Source organism: Eretmochelys imbricata, chromosome 1 (genome assembly GCF_965152235.1).
Source record: "Eretmochelys imbricata isolate rEreImb1 chromosome 1, rEreImb1.hap1, whole genome shotgun sequence".
In the NCBI taxonomy this organism is placed as follows: Eukaryota; Metazoa; Chordata; order Testudines; family Cheloniidae; genus Eretmochelys; species Eretmochelys imbricata.
Window position 1 is genome coordinate 277,621,804 of NC_135572.1, and position 15,969 is coordinate 277,637,772.

At 43.1% G+C, this 15,969-nt stretch overlaps 1 protein-coding gene across 1 annotated transcript in view; it reads right to left on the bottom strand.

Annotated features, from left to right (window-relative positions):
* Positions 1 to 15,969, bottom strand: part of PLXNC1 (plexin C1) — a 97,189-nt gene that overhangs the window by 56,031 nt on the left and 25,189 nt on the right. The window contains exons 6-9 of the mRNA XM_077832247.1: positions 13,532 to 13,691; positions 8,750 to 8,819; positions 6,976 to 7,075; positions 6,776 to 6,859 (exon numbers count right to left, since the gene is read on the bottom strand). Coding sequence (XP_077688373.1) covers positions 6,776 to 6,859; positions 6,976 to 7,075; positions 8,750 to 8,819; positions 13,532 to 13,691 — 414 coding nt within the window. The remainder of the gene's footprint in view (positions 1 to 6,775; positions 6,860 to 6,975; positions 7,076 to 8,749; positions 8,820 to 13,531; positions 13,692 to 15,969) is intronic.

The window sequence follows — 15,969 nt, forward strand, 5'->3', positions numbered from 1 at the left end:
TTCCTTCCATAGTTTAACTTCTATAACATTATCCATATCAATTTTTACATAAGGTGTAACTATTTCTTTTTTTTTTTTTGCTTACAGAGTTTTCATGTACCTTTATCAAAGTGACAGTCTGATTACTCAGAGCCATTTTAAGACTCACTGTTTCTAACATTGCTTCTTTTTGTTTTGCGCACCTCACCCCTGCTGTTGCTTCAGAGGAGCACTCTTTTTTAATTTCTTTTTATTTATTTATTTACTACAGCTCTCATCTGCTATTTTGTTACAAAACAAACAAACTCCAGAATTTTTTTCTATTCTTCTGATTTTGACTGCCCTGCTGCAGCCGCAACTTAAAAACATTTTAAATTTTGTAAAGCATTGAGTTACCTCTTAAGAGTTAAATGCCAAATCCCAAAGCCAAACAACACTAATCACCTGTGTCTGGCAAAAAGGTCTGTCAGTTTTGCAACTTTGAATTAAAGAGTCAAATGGATTTTTAGTGGCATTATATAAACAAAAACAAAACCAGTTGGTCCTTAGAACTTTATATATTTACACACACACAGATAGATACATACATATTTTCCATTCCTTAACATCCCTTCCACACTGCTCTGTCTTTTACATCTTACATTCCCTCTATACATTTGAGGCAGTTAAGTTCCAATAATGTCTCTTATGTTCTTTTAGCAAATTTGACTACATTGTCCATAGTCAAATGATTTTAATCAGATAGTTTATTTTTGCCTGGCTAATTTACAGACATTCCTTTGGAAAAGGGCCCATTTTTCCTTCAGAATGGCTGCAAAGAAACCAAGAATGCTCTCTCTAACCCTTTTCCTTTTTAACATTTTCACAAAGTTTAGCTGCTTAATTCCCTCCAGCCTCTGCAGAGTTAACTTTTTCACTCTCTTTTCTCTTTGTAATTATGCCTGGGGGTGCCCTACATAGGACCTTCTCCCCCTTCACCTGCTGTAATGGCTGCTACCTGTTTAGAGGCAAAGCCCAATTTTTGTCTCAGACTCTTCATTAGTGATTCACAACGACTATGTTTTGCAGGTGCTCTGCCCTGCTTCAAGGTTAATTTCTTTACCATACCTTGGAGCACATGATTCTCTTTCAATTTTCTCAGAGGCTTTAGCTTGGTCTGCCAGGAATCTTTCTCTCTTTTTGCATTCCTGGAGAGCCTTTCACTATTTTCAGCTGACTTTGGGTATTTGTAGCCAGCACCTTCCAATTGTCTGCTCCTTTTCTGTTTGTGCCTTTTCCTCTTTACATGAAGACAAGTGGAGGTAAGAATCCTTACATGCCTCCCACAACAACCAAATTGCTGCTGCATCTCTTTTGGCAGCACTAGAAGGTTTGTATATGAGGATATACTGAGCCAATCTATCCTCTAGGTCCGAAATAGTGCAGACATCAGCCAGGGCTTGTTTAGTCCAAGGACTGTGCCCAAATTTTTGAAGGATTTGTTTAAAAGGTGTAATTTCTTTAACAAAAGGTGAGGTTGGAGTTCCTTCTGACTCCATTCCTCCCTCTGATACTGGCTTACCCTGTTTTCTTTTAAACATCTTAACATGGATATTTCAATCTCTTTGTCACTCCTGGTATTACTTAGCAAGTGACACAGTCTAGATTCTGAAATCATAGCTTATCAAATTTCCTTGTCACACCTGGCACAGGTCAGCGAGTGACACAGCCTAGATTCTTTGAACCTGCTACTCCTTATTCCAGCAAGTAGCTTAGCCTGGCCCTTAGGCCTTCTTGCTGCCACTGATACCTCAGTGAACAATAGGACTTAGGTTTAGTAATCGTAGCTTAATCTATACGCTTTCCCCTGCTACCTTCCCGGAGGCCAGCAGGTCTGGTTAACCTGTTCTTCCCTGCTACCTTCTCGGAGAGACTCAAAGCAATACTCTGTAACAACAGAAACAGCACCCAGAGACTCTCCGCCCTTTTGTTTTATTCATCTCGCTTTGTTAACAATTGTGATTAAAATAGAGATAGAGGACGTATGTGGATGGATCCAACACTGCTACACCTGACATAAACCCAAGTTTTGCCTTAGCAAGGAGAAGGTATTAGACTTTGCCCGACAATGCCCATGTGCTCTGTTCTCAGCGAGTTCTGCAGTGTCAGTAGGGGTAGAGCACTAGTACTGTATGCGTGTCATTGGTGTGTTGGAAGGTCACTCTAAAAGAGCAGCTGAGGTTGTGTTGAGGGGTGATATAGACTTTAATTCTGCATTTCCTGGTTTTCTGAAGTTTAAGTTCACATTACATTAATTCTTAATTTTATGGTTCCAGAGATTTTAATGTAGCTGAACTCGATGTCCTGGAAGAACATGAGGCACCATGCGGCAACCTTAACGCAACATTTGTTTGTTTGTTTGTTTTTGAGGGGGGGGGAGGGGGAGGTGTTCGTTCTGTTTTAATAACAATTTATCAGCTTCTCCATTTACCACAGCCCAGTTCTTCCTCTCCACTGCCTCTGGCTCCTTGGCCACAAAATGCACTGGTTGTATACTACCGCCTTCACTGCCTCTACAAAGTCTCCTTGTCTCCCTTATCTCTGCCAGTCCAGCACAGCCAGGTCCTCCCTTTGGAGGGCTGAGCACCAGTGAGTGTGTGTGTGAGGTGGGGGGTGGAGGGCAGCAAGTGTTGAAGAGCTGGGTAGAGGATGCAGGTACTAACACTGAGTCACCGGGGACATGTTTTGAAGGGGGACAAGAATTGGGAGTGTAGATGTTGGGAAGTTTAGGGGGCAGGGCTGAATACCACCCTACATCCCCCAAGACATGGCTCTGACCCCCTCCCCTTCTCTCCTACACCCTTCTTCCCTAGAAGCAGCAGCATTGGTGTGGAAGGGTGAGCCTGGAGCCTCTTCCCCACTGCTAGAGTCATCGTGGAGGGAAGGAGTCCGTTGATCAAGGAGCACCGGAGGGAAGAGGTGTCTCTAAGCCCCTCCCCTGGCCTAGTAGAGCAGCCATGGGAGGAACTTTTGAGGGACGGGGATTGTTGTAGGGCAGTGGGGTGGGAGTGGGGGAGATCACCAATGGCTCCACTTCCCTTCTCCTCCAAGTATGTCACTGGAGTGGAAGGTACCCAACTTCCCTCCATTATGGCTCTGCTCTGTCAGTGCTTCTGAGCTCCCAGAGGGCAATGGCCCTTTTCAGGATGACTTCTTGTTCATCAAGTATATATAGAAAAATGACATTTTTCGAAACCCAGTTTTTCATCAAAGCTCTAGTCATTGGACTGGCTCTTTAACCACAGTATCCGGATAACTCCTTATATTAATAAAGGTTGTCATCTATGGGTGCATTGCCACTGTGTGGCTGAGCCAGAGCACAACCCTCAGGGGAGATGATTAGCAAATGTACAGAACCCCCACCCTCCAAGGCTCTAATCCCCTGTATTCACTAGCTCTGCATAAAAAAATTATAAAAATCTGAAAATGTTATGAGTAGCTCATGTTAGGGAACTGTGTATCAGAAACCTCTGGACCCAATGACCCAGCAACTTGCTTTCCTCTGATCACACTCAGTCCCATTATTCAGAAAACAGCTGAAGAGCATGAGTCATGGTCACATTACCCCAGCTGCTTACTAGAGCCTTTCATCTTCCCTCTATTCAACAAATGCTAATTTCCTTGACAATACTTCTAAAGTAAAATCCAAGTCTGCATGGGGATTTTAGAGCACTTCAAAATATCAGCTCTTAAAGCATAAACTTTGGTCTCAGGGCAAAAGGCTTGAGCTGACCAGGAGTTCTAAACTTAACCCTCAACAGCTTTTGAAATATTGCTTCTATGAAGGGACAGAAAGTACTGTGCCCTAGCGGAGATAAATCTTGAGTGGCTCAGATCAGTGTGCAAAGGATTAGAGTCATAGCTTAAGTGCCAGGTGTGTGCAAGAAACATTATAAAAACCAGGTGATTTTGAAAACATATAATTTTTAGGAGGTCTGTAAATCAGGAATGCTTTGCTCAAATGACCCCAAGTTTGAACCAGTAACTCTATCCCACAGTCCAATGAAGCACAGTTTTCAAGACAATCCAAGTCAGCATGTGGATTTTTAAAGCACTTAGAATAGTCATCTTTTAAACAGTGACTTTAAACTTAAAATATAATGCAGGGCCTGATTCTCCATTACTCTATTCCTGCAACTTGTGCATGGCCAGAGGACAGTGGAGAACCCTGATGGTTTAAGCTATGGCACTTCCCATATTCAGGGTCTTTGGCACAGGCCTCTCTGACCTCTCAAGTTAGAGCAGCTTCAGGGATGCTTTAATTTACACCCTGAATACCTGGGAAGCAGAGAATAATTACAGAGCAGTAGATGCTGGCTATACCCACATCATGCCAACAATCAATGTCCTACACCTGGAAGTGGGAGCAGAGCTAGTGTAAAGTCCTTATGCCAGCTCTAAACTGGCTGGGGAGGTCCTCTTCACAGGGAACAGTGTCAGTGAGCCATTTATACCCCATTGAGATCCCTTTACGTTGCCAAAGCAGCATAGAAGGACATTCACAAAACTGAGTAACAAGCCCCATTAGAAAGTAGGATTTCTCTAAGTTTCATTTTACTGCTGACATATAAGAAAGGTGGGTGCAAGTTCAGCAGGGAAAAGGAGCTCACATTAAAGGCATGTAGGATACTTAATTTAAATTATTTCTTATTAAAAACTAGAAATCATCAAACAGAAAGATGCTTAACGTGTCATTGAAAAATAATGCTTTTCCTGGGCTAAATGGCATTGGCTTCCTCACTGAACACAGAATCAAATTAAAAGATTTAGTGCTGATATTCAGAGCTCTGAACAGTGCTGACCCAAGCTACTTGGGCGACTGCTTCTCTACATGACCCCGGTTGCCCACAACACCTGAGTTTCTCTGGAACAATGAAACTATGATCTCGTGAATGTGGGAGAGACAGATGTGTCAGCAGTCAGCCTCATGTCTAGATCAGTCACTTCTGCATCAGAACACCACAGCTAACTTCCCCACTTTGCACATGCAAAACTCATTTCTTCAACTCAGCTGAATGAGAGACTCCCAGCAACAACAGGGAGGAAAACAGGAAAGAAAGAGTGATATTTTTAAACTCTTTGTAAGGCGCTCAGCTACCACACTGATGAGTGCAGTATAAATACCTAGAGAGATACACAAAGAGAGGGAGCTTGCTGACTGAGCTGCAGGACTTGGAGATATTTAGCCACATCTTTAGCCGGTGTACTTCAGCACATGGCCACTGACTTCGATGGAGCTACACCAGTTTACACCAATTGGTGATCTTGCCCACTCTGATTTGAGTGGCATAATGCCTCAACTGGTGCTGAGGGAAGTGTCGTGGGTAAAAGGCTTTTGCTGCATCTTGGAAGGTGTAGACAGCATTGACCCATAATAGGTCAGCTGGTTCATGGGCTGTAAAGAAGCACAGTCCCCTACCTCAGCTCACTAGATACAGACCTCAGAGCAGTACTGGCCATCCTGCCTCTACCCTTGCAGCCCAGCCAAATTATGGCTGTGCCCTGTGTGGATCGGCAATGGGTAGAGGGTTTCTTGTGGCCTTTCCCCCTTTCTAATGCTCCTATGCCGGTCCAACCACTGTTTGACCCTAAAGTTCTAAAGCCAAAGTAAAAATTCCAAACTTTAGGATAAAAGAAAAAGCAGGATTTCAGCTGCAGTTTTAAAACCCATTTAATGTTTCAATCGAGTCTAAACAATATCTGCCTTTCCATTGCTTTTTAATGCTTCAACAGCTTTGTCCATCACTGTGTCTCCAAGATAAGGCATGTGGGAGAAAGCCATCTTTCAACAATTCCAACCATTTACCAATTCCACATTAATGCACTTGGAAACGAGGCATAGAGGAGTTTGCTCTGTTCTCTCTGCAGTGCTAACACTCTATGCACACATCAACTCCAAAATATTAATGTTCAGAAGTGTACATACTACAGTCCCATTTTTCTGTTTGAAAAACAAAAGTGATCTTATTATTCCATACAAAAACTTCACCATCAAGCCTAGCAGCTGGATTGAGAGGTAACTCATCTTGATGTATAAGGAATTAGGTGGACATATCCGGAGAAGTAGAGATAAGAATACTATATTCCCCCTTAGCATCTATTTATAGCAGCCATGCTATCTTGCAGAAAATGAGAAACCAAATAGGTAGCAACTTTCTGTGTACCCATTATCCATCAATCAACCCCTCTTCAATACCTATTTCTCTTCTGACACCTACAGTAAATCAGCAAACCACTGATGGCTAAGCTGAGTAGCACCAACTGATTCTGTTTATTTAATTTTATCAAACATTTAAGATGGTTTGGAACCATCAAGAAAGCAAGAATGGTCTTGTGGTTAAGGTACTTAGGGCACTAGAGATCTGAGTTCAGTTTCTGGTTCTGCCACAGAATCCTCCTGTGACTTTGCACAAGTCATTTAATCTCTTTGCCTCATTCTCCATTTGTAAAGTAGGGCTGGTAATACTTCCTACCCACCCTTTGTCTATGTACTTTGTACGGTGTTTGAGGGAAGTACTATATCTTTCTATGTATATGTACAACACCTAGCAGAATGGAGCCCAAATCCTGGTTTGTGCCACTAAGCACTATTTAATATAAATAAAAATAATGAAAAACAAGCCTGTGCAATAATTATATAACCAATTAATTCTCTTATAATTACCCTTGCCTTCCTTCCAACCTTCCCTCCTTTAATCTGAGCTTTTCCCCGATCAATTTGTGCATCATTTACATCTATCTAAAAATGTTAGCTAACCTCTGACATCTGTGTAGTAGCGTTCGTTTGGGAAGCAGTAGTGGCTGGCACATTCCCTTGTTTGTCAATCAGATGACAATCACCCTGAAAAAGTCAAAACATTCTGTCACATCAAAATGAACAGGAAACATACATTTGCTCAAATAATAAAAAAGGTGCCACAGAAAATGTTAAGTTCTATATAGCCCAAAGAATTTTACCTGAACTTGCCCAGAACCATCAGGCTTGCAGGCAACAAAGGGAGAGATGTGCTTTATTTCACACAAGGCACAAACACCAGTGCTGATACATCTTGAGCAACTGGCAATACATAAAACAGATAGCTTGCATCAAATATAGGGATTAAGCAAATACGTTAAGAAATACATTTGTGAACATGAAATTTCAAGTTATGCAAAAAGTACAAACCTAGCAGAACAACACTGTAAATCTTTCAACTACATTAAAATGAGCAAAACACTTATCCGTATTATAATCTCCAGTAGGTCCCATGTTCTACTCACCAAGGAGAAAGAAGAGAGGCTCCCTGCAACTCTTCCCTATCTCAGTGTTTATTACAGTCAGAAAAGGAAAAGTGTTGATTGGGGGTATAGGAACACAGGACACAGAACTGGAAGGGACCTCCTTGGATCATTAAATCCAGTCCCCTGCTATCGCAGGCAACCCTGTCATAAATATAATCTTGTTCATAATCTGCCCACATCCTGTGTGAGTAACTCCCACTGCTCTCAGTAAGAGTTTTCAGTGCAAAATAAGCCCAGAATATGGTGCTAAAGAATGGATGTGTAGATATAAATGCCCCTCAGGTTTCAATATTACTATTATTTCATTAGGTGTTACTTTCTGCTGTTAACATCACAACATATGACATCCCTGCTTTAATAGCAGCAAACCCCTAAAGACAGAGGTGGGCAATCTACTGCCTGCGGGCCACATCTGACCCGCAGGACCGTCCTGCCCAGCCCTTGAGCTCCCGGCCGGGGACGCTAACCCCTCCCCTGCTGTCCCCCCTCCCCCGCAGCCTCAACTCGCCACACCGCCAACGTTGTGGCCTGCCGCTCCTGCGGGGCAGCGCGGCTGTGTAGCTGGGTCCGGCCGGGCCATGTGGCTGAGAGCTTCTGCTCCTCTGAGCGGCATGGTAAGGGGGCGGGAAGCAGGGGGGTTGGATAAGGAGCAGGAGGTCCCGGGGGCAGTCAGGGGACAGGGAGCAGTTGGATGGGGCGGAGGTTTGGGGTGGGTCATGGGACAGGGAACAGGAGGGGTTGGATGGGGGAGGGTCCTGGGGGGTGGTTGGGGCGGGGATGTGGATAGGGGTCGGGGCAGTCAGGAAGCACGGGGGATTGGATAGGGGGTGGGGTCCCAGGAGGGGGCGGTCAGGGGACAAGGAGCAGGGTGGTGGTGGATGGATTGGGGGTTCTGAGGTGGACAGTCAGGGGGTGGGAAGTGAAAGGGGGCAGATAGGGGGCAGGGGCCAGGCTGTTTGGGGAGGCACAGCCTTCCTGACCCTTCCATCCATAGTTTTGCAACCCCAATGTGGCCCTCGGGCCAAAAAGTTTTCCCACCCCTGCCTTCAGATGAACTTCACACACTTTTCTGGGTCTTCTGTATCCATTCATCCAGGTTAGACCATGGGAGGGTACAGCATGGTCCTCAGCCCTTACACAGGTAAAATGTCTGCTGATTTCCAGGTTACAGCCTTTATTATTTCAGTGGGAGCTAGCATTGTTATAACAACTCTCCTGTAGCTGCCAGGGGCTTATAAGAAATATCTCTTTTTATCATTTGTTTTTGAAACAGACACCACATGAAAGCAGCTTTATAAAGCCACAAAAAAGAAGAGAGGATATAGGCCAGGAAAAAGGATTTCTCGACCTCTGCTGAAGTGCATCCCCCTTTTTAAATACTTTTAAAAAACAACATGTAAACACCTCAGATACACAGCCCTTAGTCATCATATTTAGAAAACAAACTTACGTTTTCAACTGAAATGTTTCTGACAAATTCCGAGAATCAGAGATGAGTGTCACTTCAACAGCTGAAATATCTGAAAAAAAGATTATCTGTATTAGATGTACGTTGGTTACCCTGCTATAAGAAATAACTAAATATTCATTGACTTAATCTTAGCAGCCAACGTACATCAAGTTGCATCCTGGTTGGTATGTTTGTCCTTTCTCTCTCTCTCCCCTCACATACACACTTTTGCTTTATATAAAAACAACCACAACAACAACATTTTGTCTTTCTACAGCACCTTTCATCCAAAATTCTCAAAACACTTTACACGCTTTCATGATTTAAGCTTGGCATCACCCCTGTGAGGTAGGAAAGTAATATTATCTTCATGCTAACAGATGAGGAAACTCCCCCACAGAGAAAGTAAGTGACTTCCCCAAGATTACACAGCATGTCTGTGGCAAAACCAGAATTTCCCAACTTCCAGGCTTGTGCTTTAACCACTAGAAGGTGCTTCTCTTCACAAACAATACTTCCTTCTCTTTCTGTCTCAAACCCTTCTACAGATTGTGCTATCTACATAGTAGCAATTTTTATCCTGTTTAAATATTTTATGACTACATGAGTTGATTTGCTATTATTTCAGCCAGTAATTACTATACCATAATTCATTGGCAGCTATGGAATGAAAGAATATCTTCCTCTCATAAGCTGAATATCACACTCAAAAGCATAGCCAGACATTTGCCACTTAAGCTATAATGTGTGCTTTGCAACAGTCCCTTATATTTTTGTGAGTGTGTGTGCGTGCCCGCATGCACATGCATGCAGAATCAATAACTGCCCGAGCTCAAGTTACACCTACCCACCTATGTGTGTTAGCTGGTCAGGGTCAACCCTGGGATGAACACTGACTTTGGGACTACTCATAGGCTTAAGTACTTTGCCACAATGGGGCCAGAACGCCAGATTTTTAAAGGTATTTTAGTTGTTTAAAGATGCAGATAGGCACCTAGCAGGATTTGAAAATTCACACTAAGGCATATTGGCATCTTTAGGCACTTAGAAACCTTTAAAAATCTGGTCCATAGCACATAAAGTTAACAACACGCCTAAGTCACTGCATGATCAGAGACTTAATTGGTTATAATTCACCATTTATTGATAAGTGCTTGAATGGGGGGAGGGGAGAGAGAATGAGCAAAGGAAAGATATTCTGCTGCTTCTGGTGGAGTTTATGCCGTCTTTAAATACTAAAAACAAATTACTTTTATCCCTGGCTGATCAACTTGTTAGTGGAAAAACAGCTGTTGATTTCAGTATGAGCTGGACTGAGCCCAAGAAGAATGCATCAGATTGCACTGAGCAGTAGCTGTTTTCAAAGCATTTTCCCTGGTGAGATGATCACAGGAGTCTCGCAAAGGCCCTTTCTCACAAGATGAAGGCAACTTAATATCAGATAGCATGTACTTTTCAACATACACCCACGGTTCTATTAGTAACTGATTTGTAGCAGTAGTCATAACTGTAGTAAAATGACAGTAGCACCTGGAAGCTCTAGTTGAGTTCAGGACCCCATTTTTGCATTATACAAACACAAAGTAAGCAACAGACTCTCCCCGCATAAAAAAAGAGGGGGGAAGTGACAAATTCTACAACTGTGCTTACGTGGCTCATGGGAATGGGTCAATAATAGGCATATAGAAGTTCCTAATGTATTTATGACACTACTCGCATTTTTAAAAGTCCATTAATATGTATTTACAACAGACAGCTTAATGCCCTGGAGTCATCCTCTATTTTCCCAGCTGTCACACAGTTATGACAAAAGCTTTTTCCTTTTGTTTTTAACAATCAATATTATAAAAAGATGTTGACACACATTTAAGAAATACATTTAAGTAACCGTTAGGGCTCTGAAGCCTGTGACTCCAGTGGGAGTTTTGCCTGAGCAATGACTGTAGGATGAGATTTTAAGACCCCGACACTGCGAGGAACTCCCAGTGGGAACAAGACTCCATCTGTGCAGAGCAAAATCAAGAATGTTCATAAATTAAAGCTGATGTTTCATTTATCCCTTTACATGGGAGTATTAAAAGAGGATCAGATCTATGCATACTTTTATGTATCTTTTGGGCTACAATACCTAGGAAAAGAGAAAAGGTTAATGCTAAAGAGTTTTATCTTTTACTTTAAATTTCCTTAACCTACTGTTTTTTGTCAAACTCTCAGTACTAGTTAAAGACGTTTTATTTTTGTGTTCACTAATATAATTGCATCTTTGCCTTTCATTTGTTTTAGAGCTTTCTTTTCTTCTTTGGCACCAGCAGTTTCCGTATGTATCCACACAGATCCATGAAGCAATGCATAGGGAAAAAAAATTATGTTACTAATTGAACAGAAACTGGTGTCATGGATTACCTTCTGAGCTACTTTGGGATGGAATCCTTGAATTCCAGAAAGTGAATTCCAAATTTATAATAATTCACAATCTGATTCTAATACTTACACTCATCCAGTCAGGAAACATACCACATGACCTAACTGTCCAATCAGAATGATTCAGATTTCTAATACTCACAACTAACTGCTCATGAACAAGTCATGGACTAAGAATTACTGCAGAATGATGCAGTGAATAACTCTGAATAATGAATGAAATAAAGAATAGATTTGTTCACAGTCTGTTTACTGTCTTTTTGCAGGCAATTCACAAACATAAAAAGGTAAAATTTATCAAATAAATTATTCTTTACGATTATCACTCAGCCAATCACCATTGAATCCTAAGTTTTTCTGTTATCTACAGTTGATAAACAATGTATTGTAAAAACACTGTTCACTAATGTTAAACTATAATTCAGATATACATACCCATTTTTTTCTCTCATTTCACACTGGCACAACAGTATTAAAAGCCAAATTCTGGTCTCCCACATGAGAACAGAATTTGATTCTTAACCACTAATTCACATTCGTTTTCAACATCTCTTGCCAGTAGTCTCCAAAAAAGCTATTTTCCAAGAAAAAGTTAAGTGACTGTATGAGAAGGTATTAAACACCATATTTGACAATACAAACAAAATCAACCCTGCCCCTCAGTTCAATTCAGATTGAGGTCAATAGGCATTTCACCATGTCATTGAGGATAGAATTGAGCCCAAAGTAGGTATAACATTATAATCATGAATGTATGTGTGACAGAGGCTATCTTAGACAACACAGCAGGGGCTGGACCAAGCACTTCCAGAGCTAAAAGGTTGAACTAGTACAGGTTGAGCTAAAGAGACAAAGCTTCCCAGATGGTGGTTGAAAGAACTCAAATTCTCTGCAGATTGGCTCAGAAGGGGACCTCTAACATGTTCAGTAGAGGGTTCATATAAACAAAACTTGAATGAACAAGCACACTCTAATATGTTCAAATCACTTGCCAAAATAAGAATCAAGTGTTTTTCAAATGAAAAACCTCAATACAAAGCATGATCTACATCAGTGGTCACCAACCAGTCGATCACGATCGACTGGTTGACCCTGGAGCCTCTGCTAGTTGATAGCGATCTCCGGCCGCTAAAAGCCGGTGGCGCAGCAGGGCTCACGTAGGCAGCCTGCCTTCCCTGCCCCACGCCACTCCTGGAAGCGGCTGGCTGCTGGCACATCTCTGTGGTCCCGTGGTGTGTGTGGGTGTGTGTGTGTGTGAGTGAGGCGGCTCCATGTGCTGCCCCCGCCCCCAGCACTGTCCCTGCCCTGCGGGGGCAGCGCTTACAGGCGCAGGCAGTGCATAGAGACCCGCTCCCATCCCCCCAGGAGCCGCAGAGATATGACAGCAGCCAGCTGCTTCTCGGAGCAGTGTGGGGCCAAGGCAGGCAGGCAGCCGACCGGGAGCTGTCTGTGGTAAGCACCTCCCGGCTGGAGCCTGCACCTCGCACCCCCTCCTGTACCCTAAACCCCTGCCTGAGCCCGGAGTCCTCTCCTGCACCCAAACTCCCTCCCAGAGCCCGCACCCCTCACCCCCTCCTGCACCCCAATCCCCTCCCCCAGCCTGGAGCCCCCTCCTGTACCCAAACTCCCTCCTAGAGCCCGCACCCCTGCCTGCACCCCAACCCCCTGCCCTAGCCCAGAGCCCCCTCCTGCACCCCAATCCCCTGCCCCAGCCCGGAGCCCCCTCCTGCACCCAAACTCCCTCCCAGAGCGCACACCCCTCACTCCATCCTGCACCCCAACACTCCGCCCCAGCCTGGTCACCCCACAGTTAAGAATGTTACACTGATTTGTGACAATCTCTGAAGGATTTTGGATCTATAAACCACAAATGACACTAACAAAAAGTAAAACTCATGAAATGTCCAGTGGATTCTATGAGATTAGGTACAATGTGACCATATGACCCCTGCACCCAAACTCCCTCCCAGAGCTTGCACCCCTCACTCCTGCACCCCAACCCCCTGCCCCAGGTTCAGCCTGGAGCCCACTCCCACACTCTGAACTCCCTGGCCCCAGCCCAGAGCCTGCACCCCCTCCCGCACCCCAACCCCCTGCCCCAGCCTGGTGAAAGTGAGTGAGGGTAGGGAAGAGCAAGAGACGGAGGATGGGGGGGAATGGAGTGAGCAGAGCGGGGCCTCAGAGAAGGAGCAGGGCAGATCCTGGGTTGATCTTAAATTCAAAAAGTGATCTTGTATGTAAAAAGGTTGGAGACCACTGATCTACACCTTATGCTCACTGGGCATGTATTCACTGTTGGTTTTAATCAGTTATGAAGGATAATGAATAAGTATTTAATATGTGGATGCTAAATAAACATACCCCTATTGATTAGTGTTGCATTATTTAGATTGCAGGAGCAGTTCATGATTTGTGACTCTTCCATTTTACAAAGTACTTGGTTGGTTTTTGTATCTTTCACAATACAAACAAAATGTCTTTTGGAGAGCGCTGAAACATCTCCAACTGCAGTCACAACAATCTAAAAAAAAAAAAGTAAAAATACAATTGATTACTTGCAATATTTATTAAATTGCCTTCCTGTCTTCACACAAGTTCAAACTATATGAAGTGCAGAGAAAAACTACCATGTCAGAAGCAGACAGATTCACCAGAGGTCTGTCAAAGGGAATTCCAAGCAGGGAAGGATACAAAAAAGATGTTGATGAGAGCTACTGCACTGACTTGTTAAAATCAGAGGTGTGCGAGTAGGTAGAAAAATTATTTTTGAATATTTTGATAACTGTTTAATTGAATTTTGCTTTGACAGTGTTATGCTCCTTTATATTGCCTTTTCAACAATACAGGAACTCCTCACTTAAAGTCATCCCAGTTAACGTTGTTACATTGCTGATCAATTAGGGAACATGCTCGTTTAAAGTTGTGCAGTGCTCCCTTCTAACGTCCTTTGGCAGCTGCCTGCTTTGTTCACTGCTTGCAGGAAGCGCAGCCTGGTGCAGCTAGCTGATGGGGGCTTGGAACTAGGGTGGATCGGCAGTCCCTCTACCAGCTCCCCGCTCCCCTAAGTTCCCTATGCAGCAGCTGCCCAGCAGGCTGTCAATTGCTGGCAGTTCAGCTGTCCCTCCCCCACTGCCATGTGCTGCTCCTGCCCTCTGCCTTGGAGCTGCTCTCCAGAGCCTCCTGCTTGCTGTGCGGGGTGGAGGGGAAGAGGGGGGCTAATATCAGGGTGTCTCCCTCCCCCCTGCTCCTGCACCCCACTTACCCAATCTTCCATAGAGCAGGGGGGACACATGACATTCCCAGAGGCAGCAGCTGAGGTGGGTCTCAGCTTGCTGATCTAATTAACAAGGCAGTGTATTTAAGACAGGGATCAGCATACTTAAAGGGGAAATGCACATCTCTCTCTCTCTCTCTCTCTCTCACACACAGACACACACAGACAGAGGGTGTGTGTCTCTGTCTGCTATGCTGTCTCCCCTCCCTTCATTCCTTCTGCCTTGTAGAGTGTGAGGCTACATTAACTACGAGTTAATCTTTGAGGGCTAGTTCATCATTTAGCAGAAAGGCATTCCCTGGGAAATATCCTACCCTCCGACTTCACCACCACAACCAAGCTTCACAATCATCATTGCTGTGTAGCAGTATTAAATTGTTTGTTTAAAACTTATACTGTGTGTGTGTATATATATATAAATATAAATATAATATAATCTTTTGTCTGGTGAAAAACATTTCCCTGGAACCTAACCCCCCATTTACATTAATTCTTATGCGGAAACTGGATTCACTTAACATTGTTTCGGTTAAAGTCGCATTTTTCAGGAACATAACTACAACGTTAAGTGAGGAGTTCCTGTATTTGTCTGTATAAATGTTCATGGAAAGTTAACTTTTGGGTCTATATCCAAAATTCATTTAATTACAACATAAAATCTGTTTTGTACTAAATTGGTTGCAAGTAATTTATAAATGTTAGCTCAAGCAATCAAGAAACAAAATGAATATCATACAAATTGGGTGGCCAACCAGAGCTCAAAAAGTGAATACTCAAAGCAATCTGTGGTGAACAGATAATGAGCAAATCCATAAACCGAAATCTGTTTGGAAGAAACCTCCAAACAATCTCAGATAGTGAGCAATTTAGTACAAAATGCAGACTGTTCATGGACAATTCTCCAAAGGACAAAGGGGCTGTGTTTGCCCAACATATTAATGATTATGAATTGTTTACCCCACTCAAGTCAAGAATAATTGATCAGGTGATAGTGGTGGTGCTGACTGCAGGTGGGACACTTGTAGTGTTGGCACGAGCAGTAAGAGTGACACTGGCATCGGAATAAGCTATAAACAGCTTTAGGCCTCATGGTGTTTAGCACAAACATATTTCAATCTTTTTCTTATTGCCAGAAATATGTCACAAAAATGGAGGGAATATAGAAAAGAGAAGCAAAAACAGTCATGCTGCTGGAGTGACTGATGTATGAGGAAAGATTAACAGAGGTAAAGATGAATAGGCTGGCAAAGAAACAACTAAGCTGGGGGACATGATACCAGCCTACAATGATTTAAAGGATGTGATCAACGAGGAGATAGAAGAATTATTTAAGGGGGTACAGAGGATATATCAATATAAAGGGATGAAATTAAGACTACTGAGACTGAACACCAGAAAAAAAAAATCTCAAAGTGAGATCTACTACAGAAGGAACAAAAGCTGCATCGGTATGCTTATAGAAAACTAGACTCCACAGTACATTTTTTTTTTTGTGTGCTAACAGGGGGACCCTTTTTGAACTCCT